The sequence below is a fragment of the Nerophis ophidion genome, linkage group LG03 (genome assembly GCF_033978795.1).
Source record: "Nerophis ophidion isolate RoL-2023_Sa linkage group LG03, RoL_Noph_v1.0, whole genome shotgun sequence".
In the NCBI taxonomy this organism is placed as follows: Eukaryota; Metazoa; Chordata; class Actinopteri; order Syngnathiformes; family Syngnathidae; genus Nerophis; species Nerophis ophidion.
Genome location: NC_084613.1, coordinates 49272089 through 49292949, shown reverse-complemented (window position 1 = coordinate 49292949; position 20861 = coordinate 49272089). Strand labels below are relative to the sequence as shown.

General features: G+C 41.9%; 1 protein-coding gene across 2 annotated transcripts; it reads left to right on the top strand.

Moving 5' to 3' along the window:
• Window positions 1–446: 446 nt before the first annotated feature.
• LOC133549737 (galectin-8-like) lies at window positions 447–20666 on the top strand. Of its 2 annotated transcripts, none has more exons than XM_061895476.1 (8): window positions 447–657; window positions 799–887; window positions 5102–5312; window positions 10005–10124; window positions 10189–10215; window positions 19558–19646; window positions 19729–19867; window positions 19944–20666. In XM_061895476.1, the coding sequence occupies exons 1-8, from the start codon at window positions 619–621 to the stop codon at window positions 20091–20093; spliced, it is 864 nt and encodes a 287-aa protein (XP_061751460.1). In that variant the 5' UTR covers window positions 447–618; the 3' UTR covers window positions 20094–20666. The 2 variants fall into 2 exon arrangements, with proteins under 2 accessions (XP_061751460.1, XP_061751459.1); XM_061895475.1 differs by having other exon boundaries at window positions 19702–19867.
• The last annotated feature ends 195 nt before the right edge of the window (window positions 20667–20861 follow it).

Here is a 20861-nt window from a genome sequence, read left to right as displayed (position 1 = left end):
ATGTTGTCTGTCTATCTGTGTTGGCCCTGTGATGAGGTCACGACTTGTCCAGGGTGTACGATGCCTTCCGCCCGAACGCTGCTGAGATCAGGTCCGATCCCCCCCGCCAGCGAGAACCCAAAAGGGACAAGTGGTCGAAAATGGATGGATGGTTATAGAAAATAAATACTGTTTTCTGCCGCCAATGCAATGTAATAGTAGCTACATTTGATGGGCGTCTTATTAGAAAACAAACGCAAGAGGGCGCAAAAGCCCATGTTCCCAAAAAAGGTTGAGAATAATAATTCATGTAATTACTGGTTATATTAGAACTCCTTGTTCGCTGTTATTAGTATACCCCCTTCAAGCACCATCCTTGATGGAAATACACAAATGGGCATATTTATATCTAATCCTAGTTGAACTTCGATAGAACCGCATTTTTAAAAGGAACACGGTCACATGTCCGCTTTGCGCATGCGTGGTTTCCTCGGCTCGGATGGCGACCATTGGCACTTTGTTGTCATAGTCCCTGTTTCACATTGGATGATTTAAAAAAAGGGTCACAAATAGCACCAAAACATAACACGTCGTGTTTTGCTGTTAAGCTGTAGATTGTAGACTGACACAGGAAGCTCGATGTCGGTGGCAAATGCGAAGTATAGTGTCCTGAAACCGGTGAGATACTGTATTGTTGTTACGTTATTGCCCGCGTTGGTCTCATGATTACAGCTAGTCTTGTACCGTCATCCTGCAGAGATGAACTTGTAGATATTTCGTCGTATTTCATATTGAAACGGTCTAACCTCTCCACCTCAGGTGATTCCATACACAGGGTCTATACCTGGAGGCCTACACCCTGGAGAGATCATCATCATCCAGGGCACCGTGCAGCCAGATGCTGACAGGTGAGCTATGACAGACGACTAATGAAGACATTGAAATGATATCTGCCTAAATATGCACCGGAACAGGGTCTTCAACATCTCCAGTCCAGGGACCCCCAGACTGATCCCAGACACTAAAATTGTGAATGTGTTTTTAACTAAATTGGTACTAAAGTTGCTTTTTTATTGCGCAATAGTGTACTAAAATACTTAAGTAATACAGTATAGAGCCGTCATTTATAACTTTTAATAGCAACTAGCGCACTAATCACTAGCTAGGGTTCCGATTAAGGCTGGGCAGTATGGCTTTTTAAAAATATGTCGATATTTTTTGGACATATCGCGATACATGATATATATCTCGATATTTTGCCGTAGCCTTGTATGAACACTTGATACGTATAATCACAGCACTATGATGATTCTATGTGTCTACATTAAAACATTTTAAAGGCCTACTGAAATGAGATTTTTTTATTCAAACAGGGATAGCAGGTCCATTCTATGTGTCATACTTGATCATTTCGCGATATTGCCATATTTTTGCTGAGAGGATTTAGTAGAGAACATCCACGATAAAGTTCGCAACTTTCGGTGCTACTACAAAAGCCCTGCCTCTACCGTAAGTCGCAGACGATGACATCACATGTTTGATGGCTCCTCACATATTCACATTGTTTTTAATGGGAGCCTCCAACAAAAAGTGCTATTCGGACCGAGAAAACGACAATTTCCCCATTAATTTGAGCGAGGATGAAAGATTTGTGTTTGACGATATTGATAGCGACGGACTAGAAAAAAAAAAAAAAAAGTTTAAAAAAAAACCAACCCGATTGCATTGGGACGGATTCCGATGTTTTTAGACACATTTACCAGGTTAATTCTGGGAAATCCCTTATCTTTCTATTGTGTTGCTAGTGTTTTAGTGAGTTTAACATTACCTGATAATCGGAAGGGTGTCTCCACGGGTGTCTTGAAGCCAATGTCTCAGGGAAGTCGACGGGAGCTATGGACGGCACAAGCTCAGCTTTTCTCCGGTAAGAACTGACTTTTTAACCACAATTTTCTAACCGAAACCTGCTGGTTGACATGTGGTCGGGATCCATGTTCTCTTGACCGCGCTCTGATCCATAGGAAAGTTTCACCTCCAGGAATTTTAAACAAGGAATCACCTTGTGTTTGTGTGGCTAAAAGCTAAAGCTTCCCAACTCCATCTTTCTACTGTGACTTCTCCAATATTATTTGAAAAAATTGAAAAAGATTCAGCAACACAGATGTCCAAAAAACTATATAATTATGCCGTTAAAGCAGACGACATTTAGCTGTGTGTGTGCGCAGCGCTCATACTTCCTAAAACCCGTGACGTCTTGCGTACACGTCATCATTACACAACGTTTCGAAGGCGAAACTCTCGGGAAATTTAAAACTGTAATTTAGTAAACTAAAAAGGCCGTATTGGCATGTGTTGCAATGTTAATATTTCATCCTTGATATATAAACTATCAGACTGCGTGGTGGGTAGTAGTGGGTTTCAGTAGGCCTTTAAACTGTCATGCAGAGAGGGAAATCACAACTAAGTCAATTGACCAAAACTGTATTTATTAAACAGTTACTAAGCAGTGGCATAAACACTCATGTCATTTCCAAAACAGAAAGTGCAAGATTGTCAGAGACATTTTAAAACAAGCTATTAGTGCCCTTTTGTGCAAGATGTCACTAAGATGACGTATCAAAACAACACTAAATTAAAGTGCACTTTTTGTACAGAACGCCACTACAATAGTTTAAAACAAATAAAGTGCACTTTTGTGCATGATTTTGTGGGCTTATGGCACTGTATGGATACGCTGACATGCGGAGTAACTACACTTCATTCTCTAGCAGGTGACCATTCAAATGATGCTACATATTCGCAGTAATGCTACTTTTGGTAGCAACGCTTTAGCACCACACTTGACAAATTACGGTTGTCTGTTGGACATATTCCCACTTGAAACCAAATCACAGCCAGACGATGGACCCCCAGTTGTTTTTCTTGAGAATTAATTCTTCCTTCATTTGTTACCAGATTAGCACCTTCTTTCTCTCGTATTACCGTTAGTACCACAGCTAACGTTACCCATGCCGCTATCTCTCTGCTCCGCGAGGGCATATACGTATGTGACGTATGACGTGTCAGTAGTGACGTGTATAAGAAGGTGCGCTTGCTGTGAGAAGGAGAGACAACAAAGAGTGAGGAGAGCCTGTAGTGTAATGCCCGTAGCTAAAAGCCACTGCATGAGAACGTATACTCGAATATCACGATATAGTCATTCTCTATATCGCACAGAGACAAACCCGCGATATATCGAGTATATCGATATATCGCCCAACCCTAGTTCCGATCTAACAAAGGTCTTAACTCATTCTCCTTCTATGCCACATCAACATGGTACGCACTCCCAACAGGTGTAAAAGAAAGTGCATCTCGATATTCCTTCAAAACCGCACTAAAAGAACATCTCCAGGCAACTACAACCCTAGCCTAACACCCTCCCCCCACCACATCCCACCTCCCCGGATTGTAATTACCGGTAATCAAATGTATATACTTGTTCTTTTGCTTTCTGAGCTCACTATGTTCACTGCTCGCTGTACATATCCTATAAAGTCAGACCTTCACTTTTTCAATGTGCATTTCTCAGATGATATAATTGTTCATGACTTGAGTGCTGATATCAACCAAACCTAAGCCCCACCCCACATCCCACCCCCCGGATTGTAAATAATGTAAATACTCCAATGTATATACTATGATGATTAACTTGTGTGATTACTGTATTATGCTGATAGTTTATATTTGTACCATGAATTGAGTAAACAAGTTGAAAAACTTATTTGGGTGTTACCATTAGTGGTCAATTGTACGGAATATGTACTGTATTGTGCAATCTACTAATAAAAGTCTCAATCAATCAATCAATAATTGCTGACTGGCGCGTTAATTGGCTGTTGACAACTAGTGCATCCATCGCTATCTGATAACTAACACACTAATCCCTAGTTGGCAAAGGCTGCACTAATTGCTAGCTGACAACTAGCGTCCTCATTTTTAGCCGGAAATTAGAGTACTAATAACTGGCTATTTTGAATGCTAACAGGAACATAGTTATATAACTATTCATGTGAGACAAGCAGTAGAAAATGGAAAAATTGATGGTTTTGCAGTGAGTTGGGCAACCATTCCGCTGTTTTTTATAATCTGCAATTCAATGTATTAGATCAACGTTAATGTGGATTTAAAGGAGCCCTTATGCAAAGCCAATTTTTCTTACCCATCATTACCTGCTCGGGTGTATTTGGGAACTGCATAAGTCTTGAAAATTTAAAATCAAACCGTGGAGGCCTGGTGGCTATATTTATAAATCAATTGTGCCTTCATTCATGCTCCCGCCAAACGGGGACATTTTTGCCATTGGTAACATCATATATGGTAGAGATTCACCCAAAGTGCTTTGTGAGTGTCCGCCATCGTAGTCCAAAATAGTCACAAGCACCTTATTTTTCTCTATCCTTTTACTGACTAGCAGTTGCACATGCATCCTCCGCTGTTGCCATTTCTAATACAAATTAGTAGTTATTAGTAATAGCTCTGACTTAAATTTGTCAGTAGATTCCCTATGGAGCGCTAAAAATTAACAACAAAGATGGCGGGGAAAAGACACTATCAAAGTGGAGGCACATAAATAAGACCGCCCACAAGACGGTGCAATCTGAAGAGTGAGCTAGAAATATATATATTTATGTGTATATATATATGTATATATATATATACATATATATATACATATATATATATACATATATATATATACATATATATATATATATATATATATATATATACATATACATATATATATATATATATATATATATATGTATATGTATATATATATATATCCCATCCATTTTCTCACGCTTATTCCCTTTGTAGTCGAGGGGGCCGCTGGTGTCTATCTCAGCTACAATGGGGCGGAAGGCGGCATACACCCTGGACAAGTCGCTACCTCATCACAGTATATATATATATATATATATAAACGTTTTTAGTGGTGTAAATCAACCAAAAATTTGACAACCCCTCTGCAATTTCACATAGTCTCTGTGGAAGATTTTTGCACTCGATCTGGAGGGCAATAGCTCCTGCTTTCTGTAGCGGTGTAATTCATCCTTGGTGCACATGCTCTTATGAGGTTTCAGATTGACTTGTCCTGTGGCGGCAGCACCAAGCCACGCTCCGACGTGGCCCTGCACTATAGCCCTTGCTTCAAGGGCTCACCCTGCGTGCGATGCAACTCCCTGTTGCAGGAGAGGTGGGGTCAAGAGGAAACGATGCCGCGGCTGCCCTACAAGTGTGGCGCCTCTTTCGAGACCATCATCCTGGTGCACAAGGATGCCTTCAAGGTCAGATGGTTTGTTTTGGGATACAGTGATAAACTTGAAATTACACCAAGGAGCAGTACTAAGGGGGTGTTAAGAGAAGAAAAGCTTACAAAAAGAATATACATCATACTGTCCTGTGTCATTGTCATCTCTTGTTTTTTTTAAATTGAGGCTGAATGTTTTGTGAGACATTTAAGAATGTTAAAATCTAAGTGTGTTTAAAGTTTACTAACAGGGGTAACTTATATGTACATTTGCATGACTCTTAATTAGAGGCAATAATCTTTGGGCACTTCACAATTCGATTTGATTTAGGATCAATCCTCGATTCGACACATTTCTCGTAATATATTGTTTGGTATTTGGTATGCAAGTTATGATAAATCCTTTTCAAAACAGATTACAGGTTACAAAAGCTCCTCTTGTCTGCTGATGTATGATTTATTCGCACAGCTTTGGGCTAAAACATTTATTTTTTATAATTGGATTTACAAAAATCACAAAATGTTAATCCAAAAAAACCCTCCAACCTGATTCCAGCTTTACAATATTTAGGATAGAAATTTACACAGAATTGAAAAGGCATACAAATACAATATTTATTAAGTACAAAACTAAACAAAGGAAAATAAAACATGTATAAAAGCAATCAATGATAGTTGTTTGATGTTCTTAATCCAAAATGTTATTCTTAAAAAACAAAAAAATGCAAGACATTAATGTAAATTATAAATTGTTTTAAAATCAGATTAAAAAACGTGATTTGGATATGAATTGATTTTTTTAAGTAGCCCTACTGTTAATATTGCTTCAATTACACTTAAAACATTACGTGGGGAGTGGAAGGTTCCCTATTATGCAAAATAATCTTTTTCTTGATGTTATACAGTGATATGTGTCCCAGGAGTCTGAGAAAAAAATCCAAAATGTTCACATATAAAAAACAAAAACAACATTACTTCTTGTTGGACATCTTAAAATAAAGTGTGTAGCTCTGCCAACTGTCCATCAGTCAGTTACAGACATGGAAGCTTTACGTTTTATTTTTTTTTGCTTCAGTGATTAGGCCATCCTAGCATGCTGTTGCTGTCAAAATGTGTTCGCACTGTAGCTCACATAGCTATGCCAATGTTTTAGAGGTGGGAAAAATGTTATTTTTGAAAGTGTCGTGATTGAAACATGAAAGATTCTGAACCAATGGACAAAGGCTCAGAATGCAGTTCTAAAATGCGGAAGTTGTGGAAACACACATGGAGTAGAGGACAAGCTATGCTAGCCACGACGCTAAGCTAACTTGAATGTAAAGTAACATTGTGAAACAAGAAAATAATAAATGCTTTGGACACTTCAACAAAAGTCTAAACCTGGGGTGTCCAAACCTTTTGCCTTGCAGTGAAAATGTGCCAATGGGCTGCGAGCCAAACACAGCGATTACAAATTTGGAACACAAATATCCATCCATCCATTTCTTATCGTTTGTCCCTTTTGGGGTCGCGGGGGGTGCTGGAGCCTATCTCAGGCTGCATTCGGGCGGAAGGGGGAGTACACCCTGGACAAGTCGCTATCTCATTGCAGACACAAATATCCTAATTATAAACAAAAAAGTTATTTTAATAAGTGCAAATAACAATGATAGATGACAACCAGTTAGCCTTGCGGTCATGCCATTAATGATTGTGAGAACTTTAGGGTGTCCCGATATAAGTTTTCACTTCCGATACAATACAAATGTTGGATCCTTGAGTATTGGCTGATACCGATTTTGATGCGATAAGGTTTTAGTTGCCGGAATCTTACATAATTTAAATATTTTGTTGTGTGGAATCTTAGAAAAAGCTTGATCAAGTGAAATTAGTCCAACAGAAAACAGTGGTAGGAAAGAAAAACTAGGTGTATTATTAACTGCCCAGAATGGATTTATGTTGTCTATAAATTGAAGTGGAGTGGTATTTGCTTTTGGCGACACTTTGTGGTCACAATAATTCATTAAGTTTGGCTTAGAACGTACAAAACCCAAAACCAGTGAAGTTGGCACGTTGTGTAATTTGTAAATAAAAACAGAATACAATGATTTGCAAATCCTTTTCAACTTACCGTATTTCCTTGAATTGCCGCCGGGGCGCTAATTCATTCAAAACCTGTTCTCACTCCTGCGCTTACCAAAGGCATGCGGTAAAAGTAAGCATGCGCTAATTATTTTAAAACCTCTTCTCCCTCCGGCACTTACCAAAGGCATACAGTACAAATTTGAGTGTGATGTTAGCTTTGACCTTAAATCCTACTGAATAGCTCTTAATCTTCTTCCCTTTATCCATCCATCCATTTTCTACCGCTTATTCCCTTTTGGGGTCGCGGCGGGCGCTGGCGCCTATCTCAGCTACAATTGGGCGGAAGGCGGGGTACACCCTGGACAATGCGATTTCAAATTACCGGTATTGAAATCAGCCTCCTCCATTTTGAAAATGATGACAGGGGAAGTGTCACTCGTGACGTCACGAGTTTGACCAAGCGGTAATACTAAGCATGCGCTAATTATTTTGCGAAGCGAGTTTGACCCGGCAGTAATTTAAGGCAGGCGCATACTATTAGCCCAGTGGCATTTCAAGGAAATACGGTATATTGAATTAAATAGACTGCAATGACAAGATATTTAATGTTGGAACTGAGAAACTTATTTTTTGGAATTTAATGACACCAACACATTGCAAAAAAGTTGGCACAGGGGCATTTTTACCACTGTGTTACATGGCCTTTCCTGTTAACAACACTCAGTAAACATTTGGGAACTGAGGATACCATTTTTTTTTAACTTTTCAGGTGGAATTATTTCCCATTCTTCTTTGATGTACAGCTTAAGTTGTTCCACATGTCTCCGTTGTGGTATCTTACGCTTCATAATGCGCCACACATTTTCAATGGGAGACAGGTCTGGACTACAGGCAGGCCAGTCGAGTCCCCGCAGTCTTTTATTATGAAACCACGCTGTTGTAACGTGCAGAATGTGGCTTGGCATTGTCTTGCTGAAATAAGCAGGGGCGTCCATGATAACGTTGCTTGGATGGCAACATATGTTGCTCCAAAACCTGTATGTACCTTTCAGCATTAATGGTGCCTTCACAGATGTGTAAATTACCCATGCCTTGGGCACTAATACACACCCATACCATTACAGATGCTGTCTTTTGAACTTTGCGCCTATAACTGTCTGGATAGTTCTATTCTTTTTTGGTCCGGAGAACACGGCATCCACAGTTTCCAAAAACAATTTCAAATGTGGACTCGTCGGACCACAGAACATTTCCCCTTTGCATCAGTCCATTTTAGATGAGCCTGGGCGCAGGGAAGCTGGCGGCGTTTCTGGGGGTTGTTGATAAATGGCTTTTGCTTTACATTGTAGCAACAAACTGTATTTACTGACAGTGGTTTTCTGAAGTGTTCCTGAGCCTATGTGGTGATATTCTTTACACACCGATTTCTGTTTTAGAAGCAGTACCGTCTGAGGGATTGCAGGTCACGGGCATTGCCGCTTGCGTGCAGTGATTTCTCCAGATTTTCTGAACCTTTGGATGATATTACAGAATGTAGATGGTGAAATTCCTAAATTCCTTGCAATAGCTTGTTGAGAAATGTTGTTCTTAAACTGTTCAACAATTTGCTCATGCATTTGTTCACAAAGTTGTTACACTCGCTCCATCCTGGTGTGTGAATGACTGAGCATTCCATGGAAGCTGATTTTATACCCAATCATGGCACTCACCTGTTCCCAATTAACCTGTTCACCTGTGGGATGTTCCAAATAAGTGTTTGATGATCCTTCCTCAACTTTGTCAGTCTTTTTTGCCACTTGTCCCAGCTTTTTTGAAACATGTTGCAGGCATCAAATTCCAAATGAGCTAATATTTTGCAAAAGATAACACAGTTTACCAGTTCGAACGTTAAATATCTTGTCTTTGCAGTCCATTCAATTGAATATAGGTTGAAAAGGATTTGCAAATCATTGTATTCTGTTTTTATTTATGAATTACACAATATAGCAAGTTCTTTGTTTTTGGGTTTTGTAGTAAGTTGAGTGATGCGGACAGGTTTGATAGGATATACTTTTTATTTATTCTACAATGGGGAAACCAATACACTAACACATGTACAAAATCTCCATGGAATAAGTGTAAGTAATATGCAAATATAAGTATTTGGTTATTTTTGGCGTTTTTAACTGCATTATTGTCCAAATAAGGACACTCATTACGTATGTCTAGCTTGTGTGCTATTGTGTGCAGCTATGCTGTTGCGTAGCTGCTAGTTCCTAGTGGCATAACCTACCATGTTTATGTTCCCCTTTTGTAAATTACTTTGCTAAAATACAAGAAAAGACCAAAGTTGTGTGCTTATTGGAGGACAGCTTTGCACAAGTAAATATGCTTCAACACTGCTTGTGTCAGACATTTTACATGCAAACCAATATAATTCCATACTTGTTTTTTTCTTTTGTTCGCTAAGTAGGTACATTTATTTATTTGATCACTTAGCAGGCAGCGACAACTATCACGTATTTAGTCTATACATCTATGTTGTGGAAGAGGGGTTAGTGCATCTGCCTCACAATACCTTTTGATGGTTTATTACGGACAGATACAGACCATACAACAAATAATTGTACAAGTCGGAGGTCAAGCAGAATGTGTCTGTACTCACTTCTGTACTCATTTCCTACAGGTAGCAGTAAATGGCGCTCACCTGTTGGAATACAAGCACAGAGTCCCACTAAAGAGAATAAACACACTTTCCATGTCTGGGAAAGTCCAAGTGCAAGCTATAGGCTACATCCCAAACTCGGTAAACCCTTCAAGTCCTTCATTTTGGGTCTGCATTTACCAAAGCTGCTCTCTGTGTCTCACAGGCAATATACTCGGAGTCTGGTGACCTGGTGAGTTCCTTTCTGTGTCATTCTTGTTGAATCTTGTGCTTGTTAAAAGGGAACAACACTTTTATTTTTTATTTTGCCTATCAATCGCAATCATTGTGAGAGAGATGAACACAAATGTATTTTTTTTTTGTATTTTGAACATACAAAAAAAACCCAGTCATAAGACGTGGCTCTGTTACCTTAAGCACTCTTAAACATTTCAAAAACCTCCACTAGCGTTCAGGGTTTCCCACACGGTCATTTATTTGTTGCGGCCTGCCACGAAAGAATTACGGCCGCAACAAATAAAATAAAAAAAACAAAAAAAAAACAAATTCGGCTTTTGACTCGCTCGACTGCTCATAAATGTAATGGGACTCTGTCTGTGAACGGAGCGTGTAGTTACATATTATATAAATATGTAAATATTGTATAAATATGTATATAAATATGTACATAAAGTGTTGTAATTATATTCCAACTCCGCGTTCTTCTTGGTCATCTTTGCTGCCCCCACCCCCTCACCCCTAGCCGCCCGACCACACCACCACAAATAGATGCCTGACCTGTGGGAAACACTGACGTTGTATATAGCGGTACACCCTGTTTGTATGTATATATATATATATATATATATATATATATATATATATATATGTCTTGAGTCGCCAATAATTTCTACAACTCTTATTTTTTGTGATAGAGGGATTGGAGCACATACTTGTTGGTCACAAAAAACATTCATGAAGTTTGGTTCTTTTATGAATTTATTATGGGTCGACTGAAAATTTTACCAAATCTGCTGGGTCAAAAGTATACATACAGCAATGTTAATATTTGCTTACATGTCCCTTGGCAGGTTTCACTGCAATAAGGCGCTTTTGGTAGCCTTTTACAAGCTTTTAGTCGAAATTTTTGACCACTCCTTTTGACAAAATTGGTGCAGGTCAGCTAAATTTGTTGGTTTTCTGACATGGACTAGTTTCTTCAGCATTGTCCACACGTTTAAGTCAGGACTTTGGGAAGGTCATTCTAAAACCTTAATCCTAGCCTGATTTAGCCACTCCTCTACCACTTTTGACATGTGTTTGGGGTCATTGTCCTGTTGGAACACCCAACTGAGCTCCGGGCTGATGATTTTAGGTTGTCCTGAAGAATTTGGAGGTAATCCTTATTTTTCATTGTCCCATTTAAAGCACCAGTTCCTTTGGCAGCAAAACAGGCCGAGAGCATAATACTACCACTACCATGCTTGACGGTAGGAGTGGTGTTCCTGGGATTAAAGGCCTCACCTTTTCTCCTTCAAACATATTGCTGCCAAACAGCTAAATTGTTGTTTCATATAACATCCCGTGGACAAAGATAAGACATCCATCCATCCTACCGCTTATTCCCTTTTTGGGGTCGCGAGGGGTGCTGGTGCCTATCTCAGCTACAATAGGGCGGAAGGCGGGGTACACCATGGACAAGTCGCCACCTCATCGCAGGGCCAACACAGATAGACAGACAACATTCACACTCTAGGGCCAATTTAGTGTTGCCAATCAACCTATCCCCAGATGCATGTCTTTGGAAGTGGGAGGAAGCTGGAGTACCTGGAGGGAACCCACGCATTCATGGGGAGGACATGCAAACTCCACACAGAAAGATCCCGAGCCTGGGATTGAACCCAGGACTGCAGGACCTTCGTATTGTGAGGCAGACACACTAATCCCTCTGCCACCGTGAAGCCCATAGATAAGACAATACTTACCATATGTTGGTCATTTTATGCAAATTATTTCCTGGGCTCATTTATTTCAGAGTCCGTAGCAACACACTTTCTGCTTCTCATAGAAACCCACTCTACTAAAGTATATTTATATAGCGCTTTTCTCTAGCGACTCAAAGCGCTTTACATAGTGAAACCCAATATCTAAGTTACATTTAAACCAGTGTGGGTGGCACTGGGAGCAGGTGGGTAAAGTGTCTTGCCCAAGGACACAACAGCAGTGACTAGGATGGCAAAAGCGGGAATCTAACCTGCAACCCTCAAGTTGCTGGCACGGCCGCTCTACCAACCGAGCTATGCCGCCCCATGCTCATACTCTCTACTTCAGACAACATAAGCCTGTGTTTGCTAATCATGGTAGACCTTACCTTTTTGGAGCGGAATATGAGTAGGATGAACTTCTCGTTATACAAACCCGTTTTCCATATTAGTTGGGAAATTGTGTTGGATGTAAATATAAACAGAATACAATAATTTGCAAATCCTTTTCAACCCATATTCAGTTGAATATGCTACAAAGACAAGATATTTGATGTTCAAACACATAAACTTCATTTTTTTTTGCAATTTAATAATTAACTTAGAATTTCATGGCTGCAACACGTGACAAAGTAGTTGGGAAAGGGCATGTTCACCACTGTGTTACATCACCTTTTCTTTTAACAACGCTCAATAAACATCTGGGAACTCAGGAAACTAATTGTTGAAGCTTTGAAAGTGGAATTCTTTCCCATTCCTCTTCAGTCATTCAACAGTCAGGGGTCTCCGCTGTCGTATTTTAGGCTTCATAATGCGCCACACATTTTCGATGGGAGACAGGTCTGGACTGCAGGCGGGCCAGGAAAGTACCCGCACTCTTTTACTACGAAGCCACGCTGTTGTAACACGTGGCATGGCATTGTCTTGCTGAAATAAACAGAGGCTTCCATGATAACGTTGCTTGGATGACAACATATGTTGCTCCAAAACCTGTATGTACCATTCATCATTAATGGTGCCTTCACAGATGTGTAAGTTACCCATGCCTTGGGCATTAATACACCCCCATACCATCACATATTCTGGCTTTTGAACTTTGCGCCTATAACAATCCGGATGATTTTTTTTCTCTTTGTTACGGAGGACACCACGTCCAGTTTCCAAATATAATTTGAAATGTGGACTCGTCAGACCACAGAACACTTTTCCACTTTGCATCAGTCAATCTAAGATGATCTCGGGCCCAGCGAAGCCGGCGGCATTTCTGGGTGTTGTTGATAAATGGGGTTTGCTTTGCATAGTAGAGTTTTAACTTGCACTTACAGATGTAGCGACCAACTGTAGTTACTGACAGTGGTTTTAGGAAGTGTTACGGAGCCTGTGTGGTGATATCCTTTACACACTGATGTCGGTTTTTGATGCAGTACCGCCTGAGGGATCAAAGGTCCGTAATATCATCGCTTACGTGCAGTGATTTTTCCAGATTCTCTGAACCTTTTGATGATTTTACGGACTGTAGATGGTAAAATCCCTAAATTCCTTGCAATAGCTTGTTGAGAAATGTTGTTCTAAAACTGTTCGACAATTTGCTTACAAATTGGTGACCCTCACCCATCCTTGATTGTAAATTACTTAGCATTTCATGGAAGCTGCTTTTATACCCAATCATGGCACCCACCTGTCCCCAATCAGCCTGCACACCTGTGGGATGTTCCAAATAAGTGTTTGATGAGCATTCCTCAACTTTATCAGTATTTATTGCCACCTTTCCTAACTTCTTTGTCACGTGTTGCTGGCATCAAATTCTAAAGTTAATGATTATTTGCAAAAAAAAAAAGTTTATCAGTTTGAACATCAAAAATGTTGTCTTTGTTGCATATTCAACTGAATATGGGTTGACAATCATTTGCAAATCATTGTATTTTGTTTATATTTACATCTAACACAATTTCCCAACTCATATGGAAACGGGGTTTGTAGAAGCTGAGGGAGCACAAAGTGAGGGGGAAAGGCCGGAGCAGGCAAGCGTCGTCAGCCGATAGAGAGGCAGGATCGTTGTGACTAAAATGTTGAGCTTGCCAACATGTCGACAGAAATGGAGTGCCTCTGCGTCACTGAGAGGCACACAATGTTATTATTGATGGAAAGTATTTGGCAAGGAGGACACTGCTCAAAGAAACTGCATCACAAAGCCAGACAAACTGTTTGCGCTAACAAACCCTGTAGTGGTGGAAACATTTTTTCACCTATCAAAAATCAACTGGAAACATCTCGGGCCAGCTTGACCAAACAGTCAACTGTCCAGCGAGTAAGTCACCATAATATTGATCATGACATATGCAGCACATCATGCTTGTTATTAACTTAGTACAACTCATTACACTGTTGAGCTCGCTGTGTACAAAGAAAACCTGAAATGTGGGATAATACTTTACAAATACTGTAGTATGTGTTCATGTTTTCAGTCCGTACAGATTGGTGTCCTAATGCATTGTGTTGTGTATTACAAACTCTTAGCTGCAGATGCAGAAACAGTAGCTTACCTCTTGCCGTAGCACCATGAGTGTCGCTGTGAGCCAGGTGATGTTTTCTTACGCTAGAAAAAGAGTTCCTCAGTGTTCACTCTTACAATAACAATGTTGCTACAGCTTAGTTATTATACAGGTTACACAATGTAAATGAAGTATTTTTGGCTGTTTTTGAAAGTATTTTTAAAACGACTTAAGAGGCTGCATAGGTTGCTCTCATTAACTGCGTTGCTAGCCACTTACAACGGGCCAAGTATTACAAATTTGAATCCAAAAAACCCCCAAAACATTTGTGTTCCTGTCTCTAACAAGGATTGTGTACAATAAGAAAAAATCCGAAAAAGTGCAGTTCCCTTTTTAGCTATTCTGCGTATGTGTTTACCGTATGCTAAGCTAGTTCAACAAAACATCCACGTTCTAGCTTTGTGTTACAGGTGACGACCCAAATTTGTGTAATATTTAATGGAGGTGGGAACCTTTGAGAACTCACGTTTTGATTCTGAATCGATTCTCGACCCAACACGATTGTTGTAACGTTATTTGGTGTGCATATTTTCTTTCCTATTACTAAATACAATACTTACAAAAAGGTAAAACAAAAATTATAAAAGCAAAAGTATCAATAATAATTATTATTTTTATTATAATAGCTTTTTAATGTATTTGATCCAAAAATGTATTATTAACCCAAAAAAAAGATAAATTCTCAAATTATGAATCGATTTAGAACCAGAATAACAAAAAATTGCCATTTGGATTTGAAATTATAATTTTTTTTGTTTATGGCCTCTATTTTATAATATGTTGGATTAAAGAGGCTGTTTGCAATCTTTCCAGATTATACCCCGCCATCCTTTGACTTTTAGCATGTAATTACGTAACGCACACAAATTAGCTTTGTTTACGGTTTTTAGCTAGTAAAAACAATGTGGCAAAATGTACTGCCGTGCCGCTGCTAACAGCCATCATTGAATGTATATTCTATCATAACAAGACTGCAACTTGTTAGTTGCATTTTTTTGCACGAGCCGATGAGAAATTAGTATTTAATATAATTAGTAATTGGGAAAAATATGGACACTAGTACAATATACAGTACAATATATGTTATGTTAATCAACTAATGATAACATACTGATGGTGTTCTTGTTATATTTTTGGGTTTAACACTTTTTAACTGTGTAGGTTACAAATTACCCCTTAAAGGCCTACTGAAATGAGATTTTCTTATTTAAACGGGGATAGCAGGTCCATTCCATGTGTCATACTTGATCATTTCACGATATTGCCATATTTTTGCTGAAAAGATTTAGTTGAGAACATCGACAATAAAGTTGGCAACTTTTGGTCGCTAATGAAAAAGCCTTGCCTGTACCGGAAGTAGTAGACGATGTGCGCGTGACGTCACTGGTTGTAGGGCTCCTCACATCCTCACATTGTTTACAATCATAGCCACCAGCAGCAAGAGCGATTCAGACCGAGAAAGCGATGATTTCCCCATTAATTTGAGTGAGGATGAAAGATTTGTGGATGAAGAAAGTTAAGAGTGAAGCACTAGAAAAAAAAAAGGAAAAAAAAGGCGATTGCAGTGGGAGCGATTTAGATGTTATTAGACACATTTACTAGGATAATTCTGGAAAATTACTTATCTGCCTATTGTGTTGCTGGTGTTTTAGTGAGATTATATAGTACCTGAAAGTTGGAGGGGTGTGGCCACGGGTGTGTTGACCGCCAGTGTCTCTGAGGGAAGTCACGCAGCTGCAGCAGGACACAAGCTCCGTTGATGTCTCCGGTAAAAGCCGACTTATTACCTCTTCCACTCTGGCGTTGCCGGCAGTGAGAGGCGACGGGCTGGGGTGGCAATTCTTGTTTCCCCCCGGCTCAAAGCCTGTACGTTGGAGTTCAACCCGGTGGACGAAAGGGTAGCCTCCCTCCGCCTTCGGGTGGGGGGACGGGTCCTGACTGTTGTTTGTGCTTATGCACCAAACAGCAGTTCAGAGTACCCACCCTTTTTGGGAACACTCGAGGGAGTACTGGAAAGTGCTCCCCCGGGTGATTCCCTTGTCCTACTGGGAGACTTCAACGCTCACGTTGGCAACGACAGTGAAACCTGGAGAGGCGTGATTGGGAAGAATGGCCGCCCGGATCTGAACCCGAGTGGTGTTTTGTTATTGGACTTTTGTGCTCGTCACAGTTTGTCGATAACAAACACCATGTTCAAACATAAGGGTGTCCATATGTGCACTTGGCACCAGGACACCCTAGGCCGCAGTTCCATGATCGACTTTGTAGTTGTGTCATCGGATTTGCGGCCTCATGTTTTGGACACTCGGGTGAAGAGAGGGGCGGAGCTTTCTACCGATCACCACCTGGTGGTGAGTTGGCTGCGATGGTGGGGGAGGATGCCGGACAGACCTGGGAGGCCCAAACGCATTGTGAGGGTCTGCTGGGAACGTCTGGCAGAGTCTCCTGTCAGACAAAGTTTCAATTCCCACCTCCGGAAGAACTTTGAACATGTCACGAGGGAGGTGCTGGACATTGAGTCCGAGTGGACCATGTTCCGCACCTCTATTGTCGAGGCGGCAGATCGGAGCTGTAGCCGCAAGGTAGTTGGTGCCTGTCGGGGCGGCAATCCTAAAACCCCTTGGTGGACACCAGCGGTGAGGGATGCCGTCAAGCTGAAGAAGGAGTCCTATCGGGTCCTTTTGGCTCATAGGACTCCGGAGGCAGTGGACAGGTACCGACAGGCCAAGCGGTGTGCAGCTTCAGCGGTCGCGGAGGCAAAAACTCGGACATGGGAAGAGTTCGGGGAAGCCATGGAAAACGACTTCCGGACGGCTTCGAAGCGATTCTGGACCACCGTCCGCCGCCTCAGGAAGGGGAAGCAGTGCACTATCAACACCGTGTATGGTGCGGATGGTGTTCTGCTGACCTCGACTGCGGATGTTGTGGATAGGTGGAAGGAATACTTCGAAGACCTCTTCAATCCCACCAACACGTCTTCCTATGAGGAAGCAGTGCCTGGGGAATCTGTGGTGGACTCTCCTATTTCTGGGGCTGAGGTCGCTGAGGTAGTTAAAAAGCTCCTCGGTGGCAAGGCCCCAGGGGTGGATGAGACCCGCCCGGAGTTCCTTAAGGCTCTGGATGCTGTGGGGCTGTCTTGGTTGACAAGACTTTGCAGCATCGCGTGGACATCGGGGGCGGTACCTCTGGATTGGCAGACCGGGGTGGTGGTTCCTCTCTTTAAGAAGGGGGACCGGAGGGTGTGTTCCAACTATCGTGGGATCACACTCCTCAGCCTTCCCGGTAAGGTTTATTCAGGTGTACTGGAGAGGAGGCTACGTCGGATAGTCGAACCTCGGATTCAGGAGGAACAGTGTGGTTTTCGTCCTGGTCGCGGAACTGTGGACCAGCTCTATACTCTCGGCAGGGTTCTTGAGGGTGCATGGGAGTTTGCCCAACCAGTCTATATGTGCTTTGTGGACTTGGAGAAGGCATTCGACCGTGTCCCTCGGGAACTCCTGTGGGGAGTGCTCAGAGAGTATGGGGTATCGGACTGTCTTATTGTGGCGGTCCGTTCCCTGTACGATCAGTGCCAGAGCTTGGCTCGCATTGCCGGCAGTAAGTCGAACACATTTCCAGTGAGGGTTGGACTCCGCCAAGGCTGTCCTTTGTCACCGATTCTGTTCATAACTTTTATGGACAGAATTTCTAGGCGCAGTCAAGGCGTTGAGGGTTTCCGGTTTGGTAACCGCAGGATTAGGTCTCTGCTTTTTGCAGATGATGTGGTCCTGATGGCTTCATCTGACCGGGATCTTCAGCTCTCGCTGGATCGGTTCGCAGCCAAGTGTGAAGCGACCGGAATGAGAATCAGCACCTCCAAGTCCGAGTCCATGGTTCCCGCCCGGAAAAGGGTGGAGTGCCATCTCCGGGTTGGGGAGGAGACCCTGCCCCAAGTGGAGGAGTTCAAGTACCTAGGAGTCTTGTTCACGAGTGAGGGAAGAGTGGATCGTGAGATCGACAGGCGGATCGGTGCGGCGTCTTCAGTAATGCGGACGTTGTACCGATCCGTTGTGGTGAAGAAGGAGCTGAGCCGGAAGGCAAAGCTCTCAATTTACCGGTCGATCTACGTTCCCATCCTCACCTATGGTCATGAGCTTTGGGTCATGACCGAAAGGATAAGATCACGGGTACAAGCGGCCGAAATGAGTTTCCTCCGCCGTGTGGCGGGGCTCTCCCTTAGAGATAGGGTGAGAAGCTCTGCCATCCGGGAGGAACTCAAAGTAAAGCCGCTGCTCCTCCACATCGAGAGGAGCCAGATGAGGTGGTTCGGGCATCTGGTCAGGATGCCACCCGAACGCCTCCCTAGGGAGGTGTTTAGGGCACGTCCAACCGGTAGGAGGCCACGGGGAAGACCCAGGACACGTTGGGTAGACTATGTCTCCCGGCTGGCCTGGGAACGCCTCGGGATCCCCCGGGAAGAGCTAGACGAAGTGGCTGGGGAGAGGGAAGTCTGGGTTTCCCTGCTTAGGCTGTTGCCCCCGCGACCCGACCTCGGATAAGCGGAAGATGATGGATGGATGGATGGAAATTGCAAAAGATTCAGCAACACAGATGTCCAGAATACTGTGTAATTATGCGATTAAAGCAGACTACTTATAGCTTGGATCGGGCTGGAAAATAATGTCCGCTACAACCCAAGACGTCAAACGCACGTGTCATCATTCCACAACGTTTTCAACGCGACACCTTGCGGGAAATTTAAAATTGTAATTTAGTAAACTAAAAAGGCCGTATTGGCATGTGTTGCAATGTTAATATTTCATCATTGATATATAAACTATCAGACTGCGTGGTGGGTAGTAGTGGGTTTCAGTAGGCCTTTGAATAATTGTTCATTTTAGAGTTAGACTATGCTGAGGGCCAATAAAACTTTGGACACCCTACTTGCAATAAATGCTCGTAAAAATAGGCTCAATGGTGCTTCAAGCTCTGCAATGATGCATGCAACAAACGTTTTGTTTCGATGATCATTTATTCCACATAGTGCAAGGTAATCCAGAATGTTGTGAATACTGTCCTCAGAGTGTCCCCTACAAAGGCAGCATACTAAAAGGTCTGAGCCCTGGGCAGCACATCACCATCAAAGGACAGATCAGCATGTATCCTCACAGGTAAACCACTCATCACATTTGACTTGAGCCAGGAGAAGCTGAAACTGTCTTCCAGTTTTACAGTCAACCTGCGCAACAGCAGGACAGAGAACATCGCGCTCCACCTGAATCCTCGCATGAAGTCCAGCACGATCGTCAGGAACTCGTACCTGAATGAATCCTGGGGTCAGGAGGAGCGGGAGTTGGTCTTCTTTCCCTTTTCCTCTGGAGATTACTTTGAGGTAAACTTGACCCGTTTAATCCTCGCCTAAGTCTAAGGTGTTCAGTCAAGGATTGTGTTCGTTTGTTGTCGGTCAGATTCTCCTCCTCTGCCAGGCACATCAGTTCAAGCTGGCAGTGAACGGCTCGCACTTGTTTGAGTTCAGACATCGGGTGCAGGACCTGAGCAGCATCGACCAGCTGGAGATCATGGGAGACTTGGAGCTCATGGATGTCAAATTGTGGTGAATAAACTGATGTTTTGGGGTTCCAATTCTCATATTTTAAGCCTTTGTGGACCAGTGAGAAGAAATGTTGCTTTAGAATATTGCAGCATGAGCCTACACTTTGCCGCATCACATTTATTTCGCTCAGTCTCAATGTTAATCAAATGTGTAAAGCGTCGATGGAGCGTTTTGTAGCTTTGCTAACCAACCAGCTACTACACTCCGAAGCCACAAAGTGTGTTAAGAAACAGTGGAACCTGAAGTTAAAAAGCACCCATTGGAGTTTGACCTACATTTTTTCAGGCAAGTTTTTAGTGTGAGCTAATGCAATGTAAAAAATTAACATTCAGGGTCAGATTTTCATGAAGTACAGCTTGGATCAGTATTTTTCAACAAACCCTACATGAAGGTTGTTGGCTGTAAGAACTTTGACCTGACATTTACATACTTTTGGGAAGAGAAGCAATACTTTTCCAGTCACTAGTATTTCTGCAACAGTGCATTGATAAATCTAAAGGAGTCCTGTTTTAATTTAATGAAAATATGTAAATATTTTTTTGTCTTCCATCTACTTAAATAAAACTGTGCAAGGTCATGAGTTTTTGTATTGCTGTGTACTGCAATGGCGAAATGTCGCCACAAGGTGTCAGACCAGAGCTACATACTGCCCAAAACACTCGAAGCTGGTTGGTTTTCTAGCTGAATAAAATGTATGCACATGGCAAAAGGTAATGGCATTGAGGATAAACGTCCTCAACTATAATATACTGGCTGGTAGACCACAAGGCTC